The following is a 24,613-nucleotide window of genomic DNA, read 5'->3' on the forward strand; positions in this document are numbered from 1 at the left end:
AATGAGCCATGTATGGTGGCACATGCCTGTGAGCCCAGCTACTCGGGAGGCTGAGGCAGGAGAACTGCTTGAACCAGAAGGCTGAGATGGTAGTGAGCCGAGATGGTGCCACTGTACTCCAGCCTGGGTGACAGAGTGAGAGTCGATCTCAATTAAAAAAAAACAAAAACAAAAACAGGGAAAAATGGACCAGACACATGGCTCATGCCTGTAATCCCAGCACTTTGGGAGGCCGAGGCAGGCAGATCACTTGAGGTCAGGAGTTCCAGACCAGTCTGGCCAATATGGTAAAACTCAGTCTCTACTAAAAATACAAAAATTAGCCGGGTGTGGTGGTATGCACCTATAGTCCCAGCTACACGAGAGACTGAAGCAGGAGAATTGAGGCAGAGGTTGCAGTGAGCAGAGATCACACCACTGCACTCCAGCCTGGGTGACAGAGCAAGACTCCATCTCAAAAAACAAAACAAACAAACAACAAAAAAAAGAAATACACAATTCAACAATACTTCATTTCAATACTCTATTCTCGATAATTTTTTTTTTTTGAGACAGGGTCTTGCTCTGTCTCCCAGGTTGGTCTGCAGTGGCATGGTCATGGCTCACTGAAGACTCAACCTCCTGGGCTCCAGTGATCCTCCCACCTCAGCCCCCCAAGTAGCTGGGACTATAGGCACGCTATCAGCCAACTTGAACTAATAGACATTTATAGAACACTTCACTAGAAACAGAGAATGCATATTCTTTTCAAGTAGACATGCAACATTCTCCAGAACAGAACACAGAATTGGCCAGACATCAGTAAACTAGTTTTGTGAAGGGCCAGATAGTAAATATTTCAGGCTTTTTGAGCCATGCGATCTTTATTGCTACTCAACTCTGCTGTTGTAATGCAAAGCTGTGACAGAAAACATAGAAATTTATGAGTGAGGCTTATTTATAGATCCAGAAATTTGAATTTCGTATAATTTTCAAGTCACAAAAATATTATTCTTCTGAATTTATTTTAAACCACTGAAAAGTGGAAGACAGCTCACCTGTCATAAAAAGAACAGACAAGAGGCTGGATCCGGCCCACGGGCCCTAGTTTGTCAGCCCCTATGCTAGGCTATAAAACAAGTCTTTCTTCTTTTTGAGATAGGGTCTCACTTCGTCACCCAGGCTGGAGTGCAGTGGCATGATCTCAGCTCACTACAACCTCTGCCTCCTGAGTAGCTAGGACTACAGGCACGTGCCAATACACCTGGTTAATTTTTCTGTATTTTTCGTAGAGATGGGGTATCACCATATTGGCCAGGCTGGTCTCTAACTCCTGACCTCGTGATCTGCCCATCTCAGCCTCCCAAAGTGCTGGGATTACAGGTGTGAGCTACCATGCCCAGCCTGGAAGTTTCTAAAAAAGTTACACATCTACCTGTATGACCCACCATTCTACTGCCAAATATGTATCCAAGAAAAACAAATATATATGTCTATAAAAAGACTGGTATATGACTGGGCACGGTGGCTCATGCCTGTAATCCCTACACTTTGGGAGGCCGAGGCAGGTGGATCACCTGAGGTCAGGAGATCGAGACTAGCCTGGTCAACATGATGAAACCCCATCTCCACTAAAAATACAAAAAATTAGCTGGGCGTGGTGGCACGTGCCTGTAATCACAGCTACTCAGGAGGCTGAGGCAGGAGAATCGCTTGAACTGAGAGGCAGAGGTTGCAGTGAGCCGAGATCGCGTCATTGCACTCCAGCCTGAGCAACAAGAGCAAAACTCCATCTCAAAACATAGATACATAAATAAAAATAAATAAATAAGAAGACTGGTATACAAATGTTCATAGCACCTTTATCCGTAATAGACAAAAATTTGAACCAACCTAAATATCCATGAACAAGAGAAGAGATAAACAAATTGTGGGATATCTATATAATGGAACACTAGCAATAAAAATAAATGAACTATGGATACATATAACATTAACAAATCTCAAAATAATTATGCTCAGTTGGCTGGGAGCAGTGGCTCACACCTGTAATCCCAGCACTATGGGAGGGCAAGGTGGGCAGATCACTTGAGGTCAGGAGTTCGAGACCAGCCTAGCTAACATGGCAAAACCCCATCTCTACTAAAAATACAAAAATTAGCCAGGTGTGGTGGCACACACCTATAATCCCAGCTGCTCAGAAGGCCGAGACAGAAGAATCACTTGAACCCTGGAGGTGGAGGCTGCAGTGAGCCAAGATCATGGCACTGCACTCCTGCCTGGGTGACAGAGCAAGACTCTGTCCCCAGAAAAAAACAAAAACAGGCCAAAAAAACCTCCCCACTATATACTGTTTGATTCTGTTTACATAAAAAAAAATCTAGAAAATGCAAACTAATCTGTAGTAACAGAAAGAGATCAAGAATTGCTTGGGAGTGAGGACAGGCAAAGAAAGTGTGGTAGAGAGTGGGACCAGATTACGAACACTCATGAAGAATCAGCCAGGTGCGGTGGCTCACTCCTCTAATCCCAACACTTTAGGAGGCCAAGGCGGGCAGATCATATGAGGCCAGGAGTTCGAGATGAGCCTGGCCAACATGGCAAAAAACCCCATCTCTACTAAAAATACAAACAATTAGCTGGGCATGGTGGCGTGTGCCTGTAGTCCCAAGTACTCGGGAGGCTAAGGCATGAGAATCACTTGAAACTGGGAGGCAGAGGTGCAGTGAGCCGAGACTGTACCACTGCACTCCAGCCTGGGCGACAGAGCGAGACTCCATCTAAAAAAACAAAACAAACAAACATTAACTCAAAATATGACAAATGCTGGGCATGGTGGTACATGCCTATCTTCCCAAGTCGGAAGGCTGAGGCAGGAGGATTTCTTGAGAACAGGAGATTGAGGCTACAGTGAGCCATTATCACGCCACTGTACTCCAGCCCAGGTGACAGAGACCTTGTCAATAAAATAAAAAATAAAAATAAAAAAAAAGAGACAAATACCTCATGTTCTCACTCATAAGTTGGAGCTAAAAAAATGTGATTACATGGAGTAGAAAGTGGAAAGATAGATAACAGAGACTAGAAAGGACAAGTGGGGAGGGAACAGGAGAGGATAAAGACAAGTAGGTTACACGTGCAAACGTACATTCAGACAGAATAAATCAATTCAGCCAGGTGCAGTGGCTCACACCTGTAATCCCAGCACTTTGGGAGGCCGAGGTGGGTGGATCACGAGGTCAGGAGTTGGGAGACCAGCCTGGCTAACATGGTGAAACCTCATCTCTATTAAAAAAAAACAAAAATGGGCCGGGCGCGGTGGCTCACGCCTGTAATCCCAGCACTTTGGGAGGCCGAGGCTGGTGGATCACGAGGTCAAGAGATCTAGACCATCCTGGTCAACATGGTGAAACCCCGTCTCTACTAAAAATACAAAAAATTAGCTGGGTATGGTGGCACATGCCTGTAATCCCTGCTACTCAGGAGGCTGAGGCAGGAGAATTGCCTGAACCCAGGAGGCGGAGGTTGCGGTGAGCTGAGATCGCGCCATTGCACTCCAGCCTGGGTAACAAGAGCGAAACTCCGTCTCAAAAAAAAAAAAAACAAAAATGAGCCGGGCATGGTAACACACGCCTATAATCCCAGCTACTTGGGAGGCTGAGGCATGACAATTGCTTGAACCCGGGAGGCGGAAGTTGCAGTGAGCCGAGATCGTGCCATTGCACTCCAGCTCTAGGCAACAGAGCAAGACTCAGTCTCAGAAAGAAAAAAAAAAAAAAAAAAAAAAAAATATATATATATATATATATATATATGTAAATTCAATGTTTGAAAGCACAATAGGGTGACTATGCTTAAAAATTATGTATTGGGCTGGCATGGTGGCTCACGCCTGTAATCCCAACACTGTGGAAGGCCAAAGTGATGGGATTACAGGACTATTCAGGAGGACAGCTTGAAGCCGAGAGTTCAAGACCAGCCTGGGCAACATGGTGAGAACCTGTTTCTTCTAAAAACACAAAAATTAGCCAGGCATGGTGGTGTACACCTGTAGTACCAGCTACTCAGTAGGCTGAGGCCAGATAACTGCTTTAGCCCAGGAATCTGAGGCTGCAATGGGCTATGGTGGCACCACTGCACTCCAGCTTGGGCAACAGAGCAAGACTCTTGTCTCAAAAAAGACAAAACAAGGAAAAATTATTGATACGGCAGCAACTTGGATGGATTTCAAGGGCATTATGCTGGATAAAGAACAGACATCCTCAAAGATTACCTACTATGTGATCTATAGACAAAATAAAATTATAGAAATGGAGACCCGATTAGTATATTTGTGTTTACTAGGGGTTGGAGATGGGGACTAGGAAGGTTCTGTAACTACTATAGAAGGGGGCTCCTTTGTAGTAAAGCAACAGTTCCATATCCTGATGGTGGAGCTGGTGAATACACAGATCGATGAATGTGGTAAAACTGCACAGAACTACACACACACACACACACACACACGTGAGCGTATATAAAACCTGCAATCTGATTAGCTCTGTAGACTGCACTGATGTTTCAATACTGTACTATAGCTATGGAAGATGTCACCCCTGGAAGAACCTGAGTGATGGGTCTCTGTACCTTTTCTGGTTTCCTATGTCTATATTATTTAAAAATAAAATATTTCAAAATAGAAAGTATTTTTTAAGACCACATATTGTATGGAATCAATACATGAAATGTCCAGAAAAGGGAATTTAGAGACAGAAGGCAGATGAGCGGTTGCCTGCAGCTTACACATAGAAGCAGGGACTGACTGCAGACAGGCATGAGGGAGTGTCATCCAGTTATATAAACACACTAAAGAAGAAATGTGGGGCTGGTTATACAACTGTGCAAATTTACTTTAAAAAAAGCACTAAACTGAACAGTAGCTGAATATTATAGTATGTAAATTATACTTTAATAAAACCATCTTTTTAAAAAGCAATATACTCAGTTAAACCAGAATTATCCAAAGGCCTCCTCGAGCAGTCTTACCTGAGATTCCTTTAATGCTTGCTTTCCCCACCAAATTGGGTTGGCATCAACTACAATAACCAGAAGATTCAATTCATCTTCTGAAAACATCAACAAGAAATAAAATTTAAAATATTAGCTTCATAAAAATGAATCAAAGCTAACATTCCCAATTCATAAATTAAATCAAGAGGACCATTGTCTGCCTTTAAATGTTTATCACCTTATGAGATTAACAGAAGATCCAGTTAAAGTTTTTTTCTGCTTGAAAACTTTATTAAAATAAGGATTAAACCTGAAAAAAGAGCAATGAGAATGCTCGCCCTTTGCACAAAATCAGCAAGAGAAAGGAAACAGGTAGAAAGTTTTAAAGCACATTGGGTCCTTAGCAAGCTCTTGCCTACTTCCTGAACCCCTGTATCTCTTCTGCACTAAATGTAAACTCTGTGAGGGTGGGAATTTTTGCCTCTTTTCTTCACTGCTTCTCCTCATTCCTAGCACACTGCAACTGCTCAATAAATATCTACTGAATGGGGGTCAGCATGGTGGCACAGGCCTGTAGTCCCAGCACTCTGGGAGGCCAAGACAGACAGATGGCTTGAGCACAGAAGTTTGAGACCAGCCTGGGCAATGTGGCAAAACCCTTTCTCTACTAAAAATACAAAAATTAGGGCCAGGTGCAGTGGCTCATGCCTATAATCCCAGCACTTTGAGAGGCCGAAGTGGGGAAATCACTTGAGGTCAGGAGTTCCAGACCAGCTTGGCCAACATAGTGAAACCCCGTCTCTACTAAAAATACAAAAAAAAAAAAAAAAAAAAAAAAAAAAATTAGCTGGGTATGGTAGCACACGCCTGTAGTCCCAGCTATTCAGGAGGCTGAGGTGGGAGGATCACTTGAGACCAGGAAGTTGAGGCTACAGTGAGCCATGTTCCAGCCTGGGAGACAGAATGAGATCTCGTCAGAAAAACAAAACAAAACACCACTTACTGCTTTTGGAATGCCTGGCCGAGGACAGAAGGCACTGGTTAACCAGTAGTAGGAATCCCAGTGGTAGAATTTCAGGCACAAAAAATTAAAGGGAGGCTTGCTTAGGTGTCAATATGGCCCATACTCATAAAATCATGTAGCAGCAGGGCCAATTATAATTAAGTTACTTTTTAAAAGGTAAAAAAACAGGCTGGGCATGGTGGTTTATGCCTGTAATCCCAGCAGTTTGGGAGACTAAGGTGGGCAGATCACCTGAGGTCAGGCGTTTGACCAGCCTGGCTAACATGTCGAAATCCTGTCTCTACTAAAAATACAAAAAAAATTAGCCAGGTGTGGTGGTGCATGCCTGTAATTCCAGCTACTCAGGAGGCTGAGGCAGGAGAATCAACTGAACCTGGGAGGCAGAGGTTGCAGTGAGCTGAGATTGTGCCACTGCACTCCAGCCTGGATGACAGAGTAGGACCTTTTTTTTACTCTCAAAAAAAAAAAAAAAAAAAAGAGAGGAAAGCAATTCCTACGTAAAGATTTTATTGTGAAAAGGAATTCTATTCTCCAAACTAAACAGGCTACCGTAACACATTAATCGTTCGTTTGGATTTTTGTTTTCTGATTTTTGTTAAGAGATAAGGTCTCGATAAATTGCCTAGGCAGGTCTTGAAATCCTGGGCTTGTGATCCTCCCTCATCGGCCTCCCCAGTAGTGAGGACTACATGCACACGCCACCCCGAACACATTAATCCTTCAACAAACTTTTACACTACCAGTGTTAGGTCTTGGGGATACTGAGTCCAAGCCCTCAAAGAGACTATACTCTAATTGAGGTGACAGACAGACATACAAACCTGTTAAGTACACACTGTTATGAAAAGCCTGGGATGCTCATTTATTTATTTATGTATTTTTAAACAATTTTTTGAGACAAGGTCTCACTCTGTCACCCAGGTTTCAGTGCAGTGGCACGAATATAGCTCACTGCAGCCTCGACCTCCTGGGCTCAATCTATCCTCCTGTCTCAGTCTCCCGCACAGCTGGGAGCACAGGCGTGTACCACCACACTCAGCTAATTTTTAAATTTTCTGTAGAGATAGGTCTCACTTTGTTGCCTAGGCTGGTCTTAAACTGCTGGGCTCAAGCGATCCTCCCACCTCAGCCTCTGAAGTGTTGGGATTACAGGCGTAAGCCACCGTCCGGCTCCAGGATGCTCATTTAATAACAAAGAGCAGTAATGCCTTTTCTGCCTCCATACCTTCCTTCCTGCAGTCCTGTCTCCTACATTAGGAGAATCTCCACCCCATCTTTGATTTCTGCATATTTAAATCCCAATTACTCTTCAAGGCCCCAAACTAATGCAAACTCTTTCTTCCAGCAGGTCATGGCTCCCCTATCTCAGAGGAGCAAGAATGCCAGCCTCCTCTGCACCAGGCACTGGAATCTGTAATCCCCAAATCCCATTCCATCCTGACAACCATCCAGCAAGGGACATTTTACTGCCATCAATTATAAGATGACCCCTACTCCTTGTTTTTTACGTTTAATAGTTGTTGACATCTGAATGGCATCCTTATCATTAAGATTAGTGGCACTGTTTCTTTCTTAGTAGTGAATTAAATAAGGGCACATCTCATAATCAATATTATCTTAGATTAGCTGGAATATGATATATGTTATTCCCATTTTGCAAATGAAAGTAACTTTTCCTAAGTCACATATGGTCTCCTAGCAAGTGACAAGGCCAAAGCCCTGTTCTAAAGACAGGTCTGCTTGATTCTAAAGACTGTGGCTCTTCCCTGCTCCACTGCCCACCTCTGACCAGCACCAGCTCTAACTGACCCTCCTCTAATGACAATCAGCACTTACTATTTCATTTTACAGTTAGTTGTGTTTCTGATCTCTCTTCCCAGTCCTGACCACTTAGACTGTGGACTTCTTAAAAAACAATGGATTTTGCTAATCTTAGGATAAAATAACGTATGTAAATCAGGACTGGCACAGTGGCTCACACCTGTAATCCCAACACTTTGGGAGGTTGAGGCAGGAGGATCACTTCAGCCCAGGAGTTAGAGACCAGCCTGGGCAACATAGTGAGTCCTCATCTCTATTTTTTTAAATAGAAAAGCAAAACAAAAAAATGTGTAAATCACACAATGAAGTGCCTAGGACAGAAGCACTTAATATAGCTGTGTCTGCCAGACAGAAAAAGTGTTGCCTGAAAAGAAAGGTGTGCACCTATACACATGCAATGTCCCTGTGAATTTCCTTCTTTAGTTCACTACCTTATCTGCAGACAGGGGCGATGCCAGGCCTGCCTCCCTCACAGGGTTGTGGTATGGTTTCACATCAATTAAGAGAGGATGGATAATTATTACAGTTCCTTTTTTTTTTTTGAGATGGAGTCTCACTCTGTTGCCCAGGCTGGAATGCAATGGTGTGATCTCGGCTCACTGCAACCTCCACCTCCTGGATTCAAGCGATTCTCCTGCCTCAACCGCCCAAGTAGCTGGGATTACAGACGCATGTCACCATGCCCAGCTATTTTTTGTATTTTTAGTACAGACAGGGTTTCACCATGTTGGTCAGGCTGGTCTCGAACTCCTGACCTTGCGATCCACCCACCTCGGCCTCCCAAAGTGCTGGGATTACAGGTGTGAGCCACCACACCCGGCCTATTACAGTTCCTGAAAGGATTCCCCTATCTCTATTCTTGCTCCCCACAGTCAAATTTCCACACAACAGCCAAAGTGATCTTTTAAATTGCAAATCAGATCATAATACTTCCTGGCTTCAAACTCTACAACGTCTTTGTATAGCACCTAAAAATAAGGTCTATCAGGGCCAATAAGGTCCTGTATGACTGAAACGGACTGATTCTCTGATCTTATCCCTCTAGCCTTTTTCTTTAAGACATCAGGTTCTATATGTGGTAGTTTAATGCACGAATGAGTCTCCCCACCATCCTCTACCCACAAGCTCTTCATTTCTCTCTTCTCAGGGTAACTTGGTGGCTCAATCTGCCACAGGACCTTTGCACTTAAAGTGCACTTCCCCCAGAACTTCACAGAATCATTCAAGTCGGTTTCAATATCCTGCTCTTTTCCTAGACCTCTATTTAAAACAGCTCCTCCTTGATCCTACTCACAATGTACTATTGTAACTAGGGCCATACTATTGCATCACCTTCATAGCTCGTCATCCTTTGAAAAATATATTTTTTATTTTTATTTTTTTGAGACATAGTCTCGCTCTATCGCCAGGCTGGAGTGCAGTGGCGGGATCCCGGCTCACTGCAACTTCCGTTTTCCGGTTTCAAGCAATTCTCCTGCCTCAGCCTCCCGAGTAGCTAGGACTACAGGCATGCACCACCACGCCTGGCTAATTTTTTGTACTTTTAGTAGAGATGGGGTTTCACCATGTTGGCCAGGATGGTCTCGATCTCTTGACCACGTGATCCACCAGCCTCGGCCTCCCAAAGTGCTGGGATTACAGGCGTGAGCCACCACGCCCGGCCTTGTTAAATTTTTTTATTGCCAAGGTCGTGCCCTGTCGCCCAGACTGGGTACCGTGGTGCGATCATAGCTCACTAAAGCCTTGAAATTCTGGGCTCAAGTGATTCTACCGCCTCAGCCTCCCGAGTAGCTGGGACCAGAGGCACGCGCCACCACACCCGGCTAATTATTATTATTATTATTTTTAGAGATGGAGTCTGGCTGTGTTGCCCAGGCTGGTCTTGAACTCTCTGGTTCAAGTGATTCTCCTGCCTCGGCCTCCCAAACTGTTGGCATTACAGGCCTAACCCACCGCGCCCGGCTGAAATTATTTTCGTCTGTCTCACCTACTAGACTCTAACCTCCACAAGGGCCCCTGTCTGTCACGATCTCTGCTCCAATGCAAAAAATAACGCCTGCACACAGGAGGCGATTCAAAAACATTTACTGAATGAATGAATGCCTCGGCTACTCCTCTAAACACCAAATGGGTTCCACCCAGCCCAAAAGACACACTCCATTTGGCGGTGGTAGCCGGACAGCCCGCCGAGCCCTGGGGTCAGAGTCCTGCCCTGCAGGGTGCTCACCATCTGACCCCATGGCAGCCCCAGCACCTCAGCGCAGAGCAAGCGGTGATCAGTCAGGCGAGCGGCTCAGATCCTGCGCAGCCCAACGTCTGGCGCCACGGAGTGACTCGCCGGATTTTTTAACCCGGCCCTGCACGCTAGGCACCGGAAGCAGAATGCGGAGGTGCGCCGGAAGTAAGGTACAGAAGTGCGCCGGAAGTGGAGTGCGGAGGTGTGCCGCGCGCTCTCAGACTGGCTCGCAGGCGGCGCGGTCGGCGGACTCGTTCAAGACTGCGCGGACGTCTCGTGTCCCCTGGGACTCCGCAGCAGCAGAACACCATGGACAACAGGGGTAAATCAGGACAGGACAGCGCTGCAGAGCCGTTCAGGGGTCCCCCCAACCTCTCACACCCAGGCCGAGCTCCCGGAGAGATTTCTTTGGAATTTCAGGCTGCTCTGCTGGATGTGTTTCCTCGAGTCACAACTAAACCCCCCCGCTGCTCTTGTTTTCAGGGATGCGCCCTGACAGTATCTGCAGACACCCCTCCCATACGTACGCTCCTTCCCTGTGGCCGTCTCCAGAAGGCCCTTCACAGTTTTGAAGTAGGAGTAAGACTCCCTGCCCCATTGGATCTGTAAACTAAAATTAGAATGAATAAGGCATATTTGATGTGCTCATCTAGTATGGCTATTCAGGTGTTTTACTAGGTGAAAAACAAGGGCAAACTAATATACCTTTCCTGTAAAGAAATAAAGGGGAGTGGGTGGAACTCCATATATAATATTTGTACACGTATATGTCTGTGAATAGACTTGTATTAGCGTAGACTGGAGGGCCGCAGGAGAAATTGGTAAGGGGGTTGACTCTGGGATTCTCTCAGATCTTAGGGCCAAGGATGGAGGAGAGGATGACTTTTCATCATCATTTACTCGAGCTTAATTTTTAGACCTTGCATACCAGTAGCTTTTTCAAAATAAGAAGGAGATCTTGCAAACAGTAAAGTGGTGTTTTCTCTATTCTCATCAATTTTTTTGTTCTCTGAAACCAAATACCCTAAAAAGAAAAGTATTTTTTAAATTATTGTGCTTCTTAAAGCCTACAGTCATTAACAAGCTCTCTTGCCTTAGATGTTGCTAAGTGAATTAGATGAGTCACTTTTTTCACTTTTTCCAGAGTTAATTGAATACTTTAAGTCTCAGATGAAAGAAGATCCTGACATGGCCTCAGCAGTGGCTGCCATCCGGACGTTGCTGGAGTTCTTGAAGAGAGATAAAGGTACAGAAGTTCATCTGTGAACACTCTGGGACTTAGGAAAGGTTTTTTTTTTTTGAGACGGAGTTTAGCTCTTGTTACCCAGGCTGGAGTGCAATGGCGCGATCTCGGCTCACCGCAACCTCCGTCTCCTGGGTTCAAGCAATTCTCCTGCCTCAGCCTCCCGAATAGCTGGGATTACAGGCACGCGCCACCATGCCCAGCTAATTTTTGTATTTTTAGTAGAGATGGGGTTTCACCTTGTTGACTAGGATGGTCTCGATCTCTTGACCTTTGTGATCCACCCGCCTCGGCCTCCCAAAGTGCTGGGATTATAGGAGTGAGTCACTGCGCCTGGCCTAGGAAAGGGTTTTTTTTTTTTTGAGACGGAGTTTCGCTCTTATTACCCAGGCTGGAGTGCAATGGCGCGATCTCGGCTCGCCGCAATTTCCGCCTCCTGGGTTCAGGCAATTCTCCTGCCTCAGCCTCCTGAGTAGCTGGGATTACAGGCACGCGCCACCATGCCCAGCTAATTTTTTGTATTTTTAGTAGAGACGGTGTTTCACCATATTGACCAAGATGGTCTCGATCTCCTGACCTCGTGATCCACCCGCCTCGGCCTCCCAAAGTGCTGGGATTACAGGCGTGAGCCACCGCGCCTGGCCCTTTTTTTTTTTTAAGAGACAGAGTCTCACTCTGTCACCCAGGCTGGAGTGCAATGGCATAATCTCAGCTCACTGCAACCTTTGCCTCCTGTGTTCAAGTGATTCTCCTGCCTCACCCTTCAGTAGCTGGGATTACAGGTGCACGCTGCCACGCCATGCTCATTTTTTTGTGTTTTAATAGAGACGGGGTTTCACCGTGTTGCCCAGGCTGGTCTTGAATTCCTGAGCTCAGGCAATCCACCTGCCTCGGCCTCCCAAAGTGCTAGGATTACAGGCTTGAGCCAGTACACCCAGCCTTTTTTTTTCTGGGACTGAGTTTTGCCCTTGTCTCCCAGGCTGGAGTGCAGTGGCACCATCTCAGCTCACTGCAGCCTCTGCCTCTTGAATTCAAGTGATTCTCCTGCCTCAACCTTTTGCGTAGCTGAGATTATAGGAATGCACCACAACACCAGGCTGATTTTTATATTTTTAGTAGAGATGGGGTTTCACTATGTTGGCCACACTGGTTTTAAACTCCTGACCTCAGGTGATCTGCCCGCCTTGGCCTCCCAAAGTGCTTGGATTACAGGCATGAGTGTGCCACTGTGCCTGGCCGGGAAAGTCTTGTAATGACTCTTAGAAATGAAGAAAGTGAGAGATGCATGTTTGTCTGTATAAAGTAATACAGTTCCGAGCTCAGCTTCTGCCTTCATTTCAGACCTTTCAATTGGAGAGAGCCCTTATGTTACCAAAAGGATCCCTTTCATAAGTGAAATATACTTTGAATCAAGGGTGATTATTTTATATCGTGTTAACCATGATGCTTAAATTACAGCAGCAGTTCAGTTTTCTAAGTGTTTATTAGACTTCCATCTTGTGCCAGATTCTGTACAGATGCTACAGGGAATGTTCCAGAATAAATTCTGGTATTAGTATTATTTATTGTGATGTCTTAATTCAGCGTCCTAAATGTAAGCATCTGGGTACAGCATGACATCTTGTATAAGCAAAATAACAATAAGGCCTTTAATCTGAAAGGCTGGCCTAGAGATACCCGTCTCGAAGGCAACCTCCAGTGTCTTCCCATTGTCTTAAAATGACATCCAGACAACCTTAGCCTCACCCATACCACCTTGCAGACCTCATCTGCCACTGCTACTTACTGTCTTTCCATGCCATACCTCACTAAACTGTGCTTCAGCCCTCCTGTCCTCTGTTTCTCATGCCAGGCTTGTTCCTCTCTAAGGGCCTTTGCATTGGTACTGTGTATGCCTGGAAGCTTTCCCACTGGAAATGTGGCTGGATGCTTTCTTACTCAAGTCTCAGTTTTAATGGACCCATTCCAACAGGCCATTCCTGTTAACTAGACTTGCTCATTATTCTGCTTTTTTCTTTCCTCATTAAAAATGTCTATAATTCACTTGTTTCTTTGCTTTTATTGTTTGTTTTTGTTTTTTGAGACCAGGCCTCACTCTGTTGCTCAGGCTGGAGTGAAGTGGCACCATCATAGATCACTGCAGCTTCAGCCTCCCAGGCTCAAGCAGTCCTCCTGCCTCAGCCTGCCGCACCCCGCCATACCTGGCCGATTCATACAATGTTTGTAGAGACAAGCTCTCACTATGTTGCCATGGCTGGTCTTGAACACTTGGCCTCAAGCAATCCTCCTGCTTCAGCCTCCTAAAGGCTGAGGATTACAGGTGTGAGCCACTGCACCTGGCTTGATTTGTATGTGTGCTTGTTTACTGTCCACTTCCTCTTATTAGAATAAAAACTCCATCAGAGCAGAACCCTGCATGTCTTGTTCACTGATGTATCCTTAGCATCTAGAACAGTGTCTGGTATATATTATGTACCCAGTAAATATTCACTGAATGAATGAGTGAGTTGCAGACCCAGGTTGGGCTGTGGTCCTAACGTGAACATCACATTCCTTGTTGGATCATTCCAGGGGAGACAATCCAGGGCCTAAGGGCGAATCTTACCAGTGCCATAGAAACCCTGTGTGGTGTGGACTCCTCCGTGGCAGTGTCCTCTGGCGGGGAGCTCTTCCTTCGCTTCATCAGCCTTACCTCCCTGGAATACTCCGTAAGCCCCTGTTCTCCCTGGGGTTACCTTTCCACTTCTCCGTTTAGTGACAGACATTCTCAGCATTACCTGGACCTTCCCTGTCCCCTCAGTATGCTCTTTTCTTCCTAGGATTACTCCAAATGTAAAAAGATCATGATTGAACGGGGAGAACTTTTTCTCAGGAGAATATCACTGTCGAGAAACAAAATTGCAGATCTGTGCCACACTTTCATCAAAGACGGGGCGGTGAGTGGATAACCATCGTGCGTGGTAATGAGGAGCAAGGGCTTTGAGTCACACTGCCTGGGGTGAAATCCTGGCTCTGCCACTCACTTCCTGTGTAGCCTGGGACGAGTTACTTAACCTCTCTGCACTGTTTTCTTCTGTGAAATAAGGGTGACGGTAGTACCAACCTCCCAGGGTTGTTGTGAGGATAAAATGAGGCAGGACGTGTAAGGGGCAAAGGGTGTGAGGGCTTGGTATTGTGCCTGGCACATAGTAAGGGCTGCGTGAATGTAGATCTTGTTATTAGAGACGGTTGTCATTGTAAACAGGCAGAGAGGGACAGTGGGACAGCATGTGTGATTCTTGATTTAATACAGTGTTTTACTAAAGAAGTGCTTTTGGCCGGGCGCGGTGGCTCACGCCTGTAATCCCAGCACTTTGGGAGGCCGAGGCGGGTGGATCACAAGGTCAAGAGATCGAGACCATCCTGGTCAACATGGTGAAACCCCGTCTCTACTAAAAATACAAAAAATTAGCTGGGCGTGGTGGCGCGTGCCTGTAATCCCAGCTACTCAGGAGGCTGAGGCAGGAGAATTGCCTGAACCCAGGAGGCGGAGGTTGCGGTGAGCCGAGATCGCGCCATTGCACTCCAGCCTGGGTAACAAGAGCGAAACTCCGTCTCAAAAAAAAAAAAAAAAAAAGAAGTACTTTTATGATTGTCTGTGTAGTAAATCTGAATTAAATCAACACAGAACAGGTCTCGTCACTGGTCAACACTGAGGACTTTCTTAGTGAAGGTTAGCAATAGGGGGAGATTGAGGGAGATTTTCTTTTTACCTTCATTTTAGATGCTATTACAGAGATGTGAAGCTGCCAGGTGTTTGTAAGTGAGGACAGACAGGAGATACGAGCTGAGCCAGTCTCCCAGCACAGGGTGATCAGACTTTCATATGCGCCTCCCGCCAGCACACTTCCTTTTGCCACCTAGGCCTCCCCGACCATAAAATCATTTACTTGCATTTTGACTCTTAAATTTTGTCCTTCATTTTCTTGGCCCCTTCCCATCCTTTGAAGTATGCTATTAAAGGCATAATGGATGTGAGTGAAGCTTGTACAAAAGCCAGCTGCAGACAAAGCCTTTTTTGGGCAAGTGGAGGCGAGGTCATGACTGCTGCTTGCTGGGGCCTTCTCCTTCCACAGACCTGCTGTGGCGTCAGAATTGTGGGTTTTCGTTTGCTCTAGTGTAGTGTGTGTGATATGTGTGTACTTTACCTATAGTCACGTACTCGGGACTGATTTAGACAATTTACAGCAGAGCTGCTCAGATTTGAACATGCATAGGAGTTGGCTGGGGTCTTATTAAATGCAGATTTGGATTCACTGTATCTGGGCTAGGGCCTAAGAACCTGCCTTTCTAACAGGTTCTCAGGCGAGGCCCAGAACGAAGCTAGAGAGCCGGGTCTGCCATCTTGTCTTACTCCATCTTCCACACTCTTCCTTAGAAAGGAGGTTATGGAGGCTGGGCGTGGTAGCTCATGCCTGTAATCCCAGCATTTTGGAAAGCCAAGATGGGCGGATTGCTTGAGTCCAGGAGTTCAAGACCAGCCTGGGCAACGTGGCGAAACCCCATCTCTACTAAAAATATAAAAAATTGGCCAGGAGTGGTGGTGTGCTCCTGTGGTCCCAGCTACTTGGGAGGCTGAGGTGGGAGGATCACCTGAACCTGGGAAGTTGAGACTGCAGTGAGCCCACATCCTACCAGTGCACTCCAGCCTGGGCAACTGGAGTGAGATCCTATCTCACCAAAAAGAAAAAAGAAAAAGAAAAGAGGTTATGGGCCCACTGTGGTGGCTTACGTCTGTAATCCCAGCCGGAGGTTCGCTTGAGGCCAGGAATTCAACACTAGCCTGAGCGACATGTAGAGGCCCTGTCTCTACAAAAAATAAAATAAATTAGCTAGTCGTAGTGGAAAAAAAGAAAAGAGATTATGTGTAAGTGTCTACGTGTTGCATCCATGCCACAGATAGGTTGTGTTTACCCCAAGCAGTGTTTATCAATTCAAATAAATTAGCCGTCATTTCAAAATTGGATTTTTGGCCCCTCTAAGCAAAACCATCACCTGGTCTAGTGGTTGTGGGGCTACATGACACAACAGCTGGAGCTGAGGAGTCCTGGGTCTCTGTAGCCTTTTCTTTTTGAGACAGGGTCTCACTCTGTTGTCCAGACTGGAGTGCACTGGCACAATTACGGCTCGCTGCAGACTCAACCTCCCAGGCTCGAGTGATCTCCCCAGCTCAGCCTCCCAAATAGCTGGGACTATAGGCACGTGCCACTGCATCCAGCTAATTTTTGTTATTTTTTGTAGAGATGCGGTCTTGTTAAGTTGCCCTTGGCAAGGGCAAGGCAAGTTAACTGGTTTTGAACTCCTGGGCTCAAGCAATCCTCCCACCTTGGCCTCCCAAAATGCTGAGATTACAGGCGTGAGGCACCACGTCCAGCCTTCCGTAGCCTTTTTGCTTTGCTGCTGGCCCCACCCAACCTACTGCAGTGACTTCTGCTACCTACCTGGTGCCTGTAGGCCTGAGTGTGCAAACCATGTCTTAGAAATAAGCAAACCAACCCAAGGGAACCTTATGGAGCCTTCAGCTATCCAGGCTTTTGAACACTGCATGGGAGTTCCATTTCTGCACCTGCTATGGGATGTGAGACCTGGCAGAAATGGTTTCAGCTTGCAAATGGCATGGAAACTCTACTGTCAGGTCTCCTTTCTGATCATGGTTGATTTCTGAGAGAGCGTACGGAGATGCCTGGGGTGTCAGGAACGCGCCGCAGTGCAGAGGGTCTGGGTGAGCACCAAGGAGCCTGCCCCTTTGACGAAGCTTTCTCGGTCCACAGAGAATATTGACTCATGCCTACTCCAGAGTGGTCCTGAGAGTCCTGGAAGCAGCCGTGGCAGCCAAGAAGCGGTTCAGTGTATACGTCACGGAGTCCCAGCCTGATTTGTCAGGGCAAGTACCTTTCTTTTCAGTTATGTGCCCAGCCATCATTTTACAGAGCAAACTGCAGATTAGAGCCCAACAGGAACAGACCAGAACGTGCCCCCAGCTTGCCGGCAGTCAGCACTGCCTTTCCTTCTGCCTTTTCCTGCCTCTGGAAGAAAAAGCGCTGAATTTGCAGCAGGTCCCAGTACAGGATCTAGGGCTTTCACTTAAGTAGTTAAATCCATGGAAGAGCAGAGATTATATTGATGAAAAATTTTTATCAAGGAATAGAACTCATGTCTCCATCTCTCTAGATGATAATAAAAGCAAAACTTCCTAAAGAACCCAAATTCTTCTTTCCTTAGTCCAAAGTCTTGGGATCTGCCCCTTAACGTATTAGTATTAATGTGAGTTTCAAGCAAATGTCCACTGTCCACGTTAAGTGACTCATCGTACATCACTGTGGGACTGTTTTATACTTTCTCTAACGTTCTCAAAATGTCATCTTCAGTAAGAAAATGGCCAAAGCCCTCTGCCACCTCAACGTCCCTGTCACTGTGGTGCTGGATGCTGCTGTCGGGTGAGTGCCCATCTTCCCCAGCCATAGTCAACCTCCCCGACCCCACGCTGGCTCACAGCAGGGTTTTCAGATTGAAAGTGAGTCCCATTCATAAAACCACACCAGGTAGCATCCTGCTTCTTAATTAATAGCTGCCCTAAACCAGCAAGCTTGTTAGGAGGTTATGATAGCATACACAGAAGACAGAACTAGCTATAGGATGTTGGGGACAGTGGGAATTGTGTCTATAGCTTTATGGCTATCAGGGTGTTTTTGTTTGTTTGTTTGTTTGTTTGTGACAGTTTTGCTCTGTTGCCCAGGCAGGAGTGCAGTGGTGTGATCTTGGCCCACTGCAGCCTCTGCCTTCCAGGTTCAAGTGATTCTTCTGCCTCAGCCTCCTGAGTAGCTGGGATTACACGCCACCATGCCAGCTAATTTTTTTGTATTTTTAGTAGAAGCGGGGTTTCACCATGTTGGCCAGGCTGGTCTTAAACTCCTGACCTCAGCTGATCCGCTCGCCTCAGCCCCCCAAAGTGTTGGGATTATAGGTGTGAGCCATCATGGTCGGCCAGTGTGAGTGCATTTTAAGAGCAAAGTACAAAGGTCAGTTAGGATCTGCAGAGGATAATCAGAGCCCTCTATTTCTTTGAAGACCTGACTGTCCTCGGTGGCATGCTGGGATGCTTTGTCTCACTTAGAAGATGCAACTTCTGTCTCAAAGCCAAGGTCACGTGTTCCTGGGTTTGTCAGTGTATTTCACAAGAGAAAACAAGAGTAATGATCTCTTGGAATGAAAACAAGATAGATGTTTAAGGAAATTAGGAATGTGTTCAAAAGTAAGCATTTCAAGGACTTCTACTAATTGCTCATTTTAAAAAGTAAATTGGCCTTCATCCTACCAGAAAGATTCTTAAGGCTGGGCACAGTGGCTCATACCTGAGGCAGGTGGATTGCCAGAGTCCAGGAGTTAAGAGACTAGCCTGGGCAATACGGTGAAACCCCATCTCTACAAAAAAAAATCAAAATTAGCTGGGCATGGTGGCGAGGGCCTCTGGTCCCAGCTACCTGGGAGGCTGAAATGGGAGGATCACTTGAGCCCAGGAGGTAGAGGTTTGGGCTGAGATCATGCTGCTGCACTCTAGCCTGGATAAAGAGTGAGACCCTATCTCAAAAAAAAAAAAAGGAAAGATTTTAAAATTGCATTAACACTTCTGTCCAATTTCAGATCACATCAGATTTTAAAAATTTTGTTTGGGGCTGGGCACAGTGGCTCACACCTGTAATCCCAGCACTTTGAGAAGCCCAGGTGGGTGGATCATGAGGTCAGGAGCTTGAGATCAGCCTGGCCAACATGGTGAAACCTGTCTCTACTAAAAATAGAAAAAAATTAGCTGGGCATGATGGCACACGCCTATAATCCCAGCTACTCAGGAGGCCGAGGCAAGAGAATTGCTTGAACCCAGGAGGCGGAGGTTGCAGTGAGCCGAGGTTGTGCCATTGTACTCCAACCTGGGCAACAGAGCGAGACTCCGTCTTGAGAAAAAAAAATGTGTTTGGTTTGTGCTGAAGTAGAACAGAAAGTAGGGGACACCACACTTGGAAGGATGACTGCTTCCTTCCATTCCAAGAATGTCAGGACATTCTTGCTTCAGTTACACACATGTATGTGTGTATGCACCGGGCAGCAGTGTGAAGTCTGTGTCTCATTGTAGGGTCAAAAAATGCCCCTGGTAACAATGCCAGGGGTTGATCATCCCGTGTTAAGTGCTCTTTAAAAAAACAGGTGCCGGGCGCGGTGGCTTATGCCTGTAATCCCAGCACTTTGGGAGGCCAAGGCAGGTGGATCACTTGAGGTCAGGAGTTCGAAACCAGCCTATCCAACAATGGTGAAACCCTGTCTTTAAAAAAAAACAAAAAAACAAAAACAAACAAAAAAAAAACAGGTAGTTATGGAGGAACTTACCTTGATAGAAATGGAATATTGACCTTTCCGGATGATGATGCTACTCACTAGTGCCAAGAAAATAAAGCATGAAAAGCTTTCTTTTTCCCCTTAGCTACATCATGGAGAAGGCAGATCTTGTCATAGTTGGTGCTGAAGGAGTCGTTGAAAATGGAGGAATTATTAACAAGGTAAGAGCATCAGTTCTCCCCAGTTCCCTACTCAAGGCTTGAAGGTGTCTTGCTGACCTAGGACCCACAGTAGTGTTGTTCCTGATGGTTCATTCTAATCCTGCTTCGCTTCAGGACTTCATCAGAGCACTGAGTTGTTGCCCAGTTCCCATAAGCCATTGCAGTGGTCAGTCCAATTTTGGTCAGATTTTTCTTTTTTTTAGATTGATCTACATAAGACAATGTGATTTAGTCAGGTGTGATGGCTCATACCGGTAATCCCAGCAATTTGAGAGGCCAGGGTGGGAAGATTACTTGAGGCCTTGAGTTCAAGAGCAGCCTGGGCAACATAGTGAAACCCTGTCTCTACAAAAAATTAGAAAAATTAGCTGGACATGGTAGTGCTTGCCTGTAGTTCCAGCTGCTCAGGAAGTCGAGGCAGGAGGATCACTTGAGTACAGGAATTTGAGGTTGCAGTGTTATGATCACACTACCGCACTCCAGCCTGGACGATGGTGAGACCCTGTTTGAGAAAAAGAAAAGCTTTATTTGTATTTACACAAAATGGGCTTGAATTGGAATTGGGGTTTTGTCTGTTTTTTGTTTACATTTGTTATCCTTTATGTGTATATATATTTATGTATGCACATATATATACACAGAACATATACACAAATGTTTTACATTTAAAAAATATATTCATAAGTATATATAAATATAATATATAGCATATATTTATTTTTATTATTATATATTTTTTCAGATGGAGTCTTGCACTGTCGCCCAGCCTGAAGTGCACTGGCACAACCTCTGCTCACTGCAGCCTTCACCTCCAGGGTTCAAGTGATTTTCCTGCCTTAGCTCCCAAGTAGCTGGGATTACAAGCGTCTGCCACCACACCCAACTAATGTTTTATATTTTTAGTAGGGATGGGATTTCACTATGTTGGCCAGGCTGGTCTTGAACTCCTAACCTCATGATCTGCCCACCTCAGCTTCCCAAAGTGCTGAGATTACAGGCGTGAGCCACCATGCCCGGCCAATATATATATTTATAGAGACAAGTTCACTCTGTTGCCCAGGCTAGAGTGCAGAGTAGTGTAGTACAGTGGTGAGAGCTGACTGCAATCTTGAACTCCTAGCCTGAAGCAATCCTTGCACTTCCCAAAGTGCTAGGATTACAGGCGTGAGCCACCATGGCCAGCCTGTCATTTGTTTTCATTGTAATTGAGCACACTTGACCTCAATTTTTTATTACAATTTCTTTAGCCATTGTTTAATTTAGATAGGTTTCATGAAAGCTTTTTTTTGTTAAAATATATATAACAAGGCATGGTGGCTCACGCCTGTAATCCCAGCACTTTGGGAGGCTGAGGCAGGTGGATCACCTGAGGTCAGAAGTTTGAGACCAGCCTGGCCAACAAGGTGAAACCCTGTCTCTACTAAAAATACAAAAAAACATGCCGGACGCAGTGACTCATGCTTGTAATCACAGCACTTTGGGAGGCCGAGGCAGGCGGATCACAAGGTCAAGAGACTGAGACCATCCTGGTCAATATGCTGAAATCCCGTCTCTACTAAAAATACAAAAAAAATTAGCTGGGCATGGTGGCATGCACCTGTAGACCCATCTAGTCTGAAGGCTGAGACAGGAGAATCACTTGAACCCAGGAAGCAAAGGTTGCAGTGAGTGGAGATTGCACCACTGCACTCCAGCCTGGCAACAGAGTATGAGACTCTGTCTCAAAAAAAAAAAAAAACAAAAAATTACCAGGCATGATGGTGAGCACCTGTAATCCCAACTACTTGGGAGGCTGAGGCAGGAGAATCTCTTGAACCTGGGAGGCGGAGGTCTGCAGGCAGTCTTGAGTCACACGGTAACTGCATATTTAACTTTTTGAGAAACTAGTGATTTTCCAGAGCAGCTGTACTACTTTACATTCCCACCAGCAAAGCACAAAAGTTCCAGTTTCTCTACATCCTTGTCAACACTTGTTCTTTTTTTTATTTTATTTTTTGAGATGGAGTTTCACTCTTGTTGCCTAGGCTGGGGTGCAGTGGCACAATCTTGGCTCACTGCAACCTCCATCTCCCGGGTTTAAGTGATTCTCCTGCCTCAGCCTCCTGAGTAGCTGGGATTACAGGCACGTGCCCCCATGCTCAGCTAATTTTTGGATTTGTAGTAGAGATACAATTTTAGTGTTGGCCAGGCTGGTCTCGAACTCCTGACCTCAGCTGATCTACCCACCTTGGCCTCGCAAAGTTTTGGAATTACAGGTGTGAGCCACTGCACCCAGCCTATTTTTTAAACTATAGTTATTCTAGAAGGTGGGAAGTGATCTCTCACTGTGTTATGTTGCCCTAAGGAGCTAATGGTGTTGAGGATTTTGTCATGTGCCTAGTGGCTATTTTAATATCCTTGGAGAAACATTTATTTTTTTTTAAGGTCCTCTTTGATTCCAAAGTCAGAATTACATATGTTGTGTATATACATAACTTTCTATTGCTGTTTTGAAATTGTTCATTTATTATAACAGAGACGAGGTCTCACTGTGTTGGCCAGGCTGGTCCCAAACTCTTGAACTCAAATGATCCTCCCACCTCAACGTCCCAAAATGCTGGGATAGAGGCATGTGCCGCTCTCCCCGGCCCGCTTTTCTGTGACTTCTATTTGAAAAGCACTCTAGAGCTCATCCGTTCCACTTTCTGCCTTCCCAGATTGGAACCAACCAGATGGCCGTGTGTGCCAAAGCACAGAACAAACCTTTCTACGTGGTTGCGGAAAGTTTCAAGTTTGTCCGGCTCTTTCCACTAAACCAGCAAGACGTCCCAGATAAGTTTAAGGCAAGTGTTTTCCATATTTGAAGGGGTACTAAAGTCTAAACTGGAACCTTTGGAAAATTGCAGTCCTAAGAATTTCCAGTAATTTTTTCACTTCTGCTATTTTCCCCAACACTTGGAATACAAAGATAAATTGGTGGTTGGGCTTACACATTTGTCCCTAGAATTTCAGTCTTTCAGTCTCTTAAGTAGTATCATGGATGGGTAGAGAGGAAGCCAGGAAGCTGGTGGGTAAGTCCCAGCTTTGGGCTCAACTGAGCTCAGCTCCTGTTGCCGCAAGTTATAAACTGTGTGGCTTGGCCAAGTCCTTTCTTTTTTTTTAAATTTATTATTATTATTTTTTAGGGTATCTAAGGAAGAAAGAGGCAAGTCCTTTCATTGCGATCTCTGAACCTGTTTCCTTGTCTGTAAAATGGCATCGTAATATCTGATAGGGTTATGAGGATTGTAAGACAATCTTACCACAGTGCCTGGCACGCCGCAAGCTCTCTATACTGACTTTCCATCTTACCTTGAGAGGTCTAGAGAAGCTAATCCAGCATGAGAGTGCTGGGACACGTGATTTAAGTTTGTTACACCATAGCTCTCGACGAGCACGTCATCATGATTTGGCTCATGGGCACAACTCTGCCCTCCTCTCTCTTCAGAGAGCAGTGTCAGGAAGTGGCACACTGTTCACTCATGCCAGGGCCCCATGAGTTCAGAGCCCTGAATATTCAGCGCTGACTAATGTGTACTTCTTATCTCCTCAGTATAAGGCAGATACTCTCAAGGTCGCACAGACTGGACAAGACCTGAAAGAGGAGCATCCGTGGGTCGACTACACTGCCCCTTCCTTAATCACCCTGCTGTTTACCGACCTGGGTGTGCTGACACCCTCAGCAGTCAGCGATGAGCTCATCAAGCTCTATCTGTAACCTGGGGGCCCTTTGCTGCCAAGGTGTAGCTTATGTAGTTGAGGCAGGGTGAGTAGCTGCTTGACACCCCAAATGAGCAAGGCCAAAACTGAGATGTGTTTTAATGAAGATTTATGGACTAAGGACCTAAAATCAGTCATCCATCTTGGAGAACCTTTCTTACTCATTGCATTTCCATCTGAGAATGTGTCAGTTATTCCAAAACCCAACCTAAATTGTTCTTACACTTTCTAGAAACTTTGTTTTCAGTTTCCAGAAATACATTAGATTATTGGCTACTTAACTGATAAAAGATGAACCCAAGTCCACCTCTCTTCATCTTCCCCTGCACTCGACTGATTTGCCAAAAGCATTCAAGATGCAGGCCAAAAGGCAGCCACACCCCTCTGCAACAAATGACCAATGGCTGGTCAGGACATGTTACACGTGGTGCCTTGTAAGAGGCAAGAAACACCTGCCAAATCTGCATCTGACTTCCAGTGGTGAGCACATTCCTCAACAGGATCAAGCCAAACAGCAAAAACTGTACTAAGAGAACACGAGGAAGTCCAAAGCTGCATTTAGCTGTGGTACTCCGCATGGCTCACCACTTATGAAAATGCTTTCTGGAATATTTGTAAACTGAAATCCTGTGTGTGGAAGAGATGTTTAAATGTTTGGGTCCTAAACAGCTTTTCAAAATTATACTTGGAAACAAACATTCAGTATCTTTTAAAATAAACTCTACAAAAGACTTTGATGTGGTGTTGCGTCAGTACTGCGAGCTGACCCCAGGCCATCTGGGGGAAAACATTGTGCAGCTACATTTGCACACTCAAGATAGGTAGGCCATCAAAAGGATGCCATTTATTCAACAGAAGGCACAAAAACTAATTCTCCTTCCTGGAATATGACTTAATTCCTCTGTTTTTCAGCTATTCATCAATAAAACAATACTGGGACTATTCTTAACACAGAAAAACCACAGCACATTAGCCACCTTTGCAGGGCATCAAAG

General features: G+C 45.5%; 2 protein-coding genes across 2 annotated transcripts in view; one reads left to right on the top strand and one right to left on the bottom strand.

The window, feature by feature from the left end:
• Positions 1 to 10,155, bottom strand: part of GTF2H3 (general transcription factor IIH subunit 3) — a 31,939-nt gene extending 21,784 nt beyond the window's left edge. The window contains exons 1-2 of the mRNA XM_012447135.3: positions 10,041 to 10,155; positions 5,005 to 5,084 (exon numbers count right to left, since the gene is read on the bottom strand). Coding sequence (XP_012302558.1) covers positions 5,005 to 5,084; positions 10,041 to 10,053 — 93 coding nt within the window. The 5' untranslated portion in view covers positions 10,054 to 10,155. The remainder of the gene's footprint in view (positions 1 to 5,004; positions 5,085 to 10,040) is intronic.
• Positions 10,156 to 10,238: 83 nt separating this feature from the next.
• On the top strand, positions 10,239 to 24,350 carry EIF2B1 (eukaryotic translation initiation factor 2B subunit alpha). Its single transcript, XM_064379618.1, has 9 exons — positions 10,239 to 10,371; positions 11,194 to 11,295; positions 13,864 to 14,000; positions 14,112 to 14,228; positions 17,103 to 17,219; positions 17,704 to 17,768; positions 19,805 to 19,880; positions 22,577 to 22,702; positions 23,452 to 24,350. Exons 1-9 carry the CDS (start codon positions 10,359 to 10,361, stop codon positions 23,614 to 23,616), a joined length of 918 nt encoding a protein of 305 aa, XP_064235688.1. The 5' UTR covers positions 10,239 to 10,358; the 3' UTR covers positions 23,617 to 24,350.
• The last annotated feature ends 263 nt before the right edge of the window (positions 24,351 to 24,613 follow it).

Source organism: Aotus nancymaae, unplaced genomic scaffold, assembly GCF_030222135.1.
Source record: "Aotus nancymaae isolate 86718 unplaced genomic scaffold, 86718_ANA_hifiasm-v0.15.2.pri h1tg000021l, whole genome shotgun sequence".
NCBI lineage: Eukaryota > Metazoa > Chordata > Mammalia > Primates > Aotidae > Aotus > Aotus nancymaae.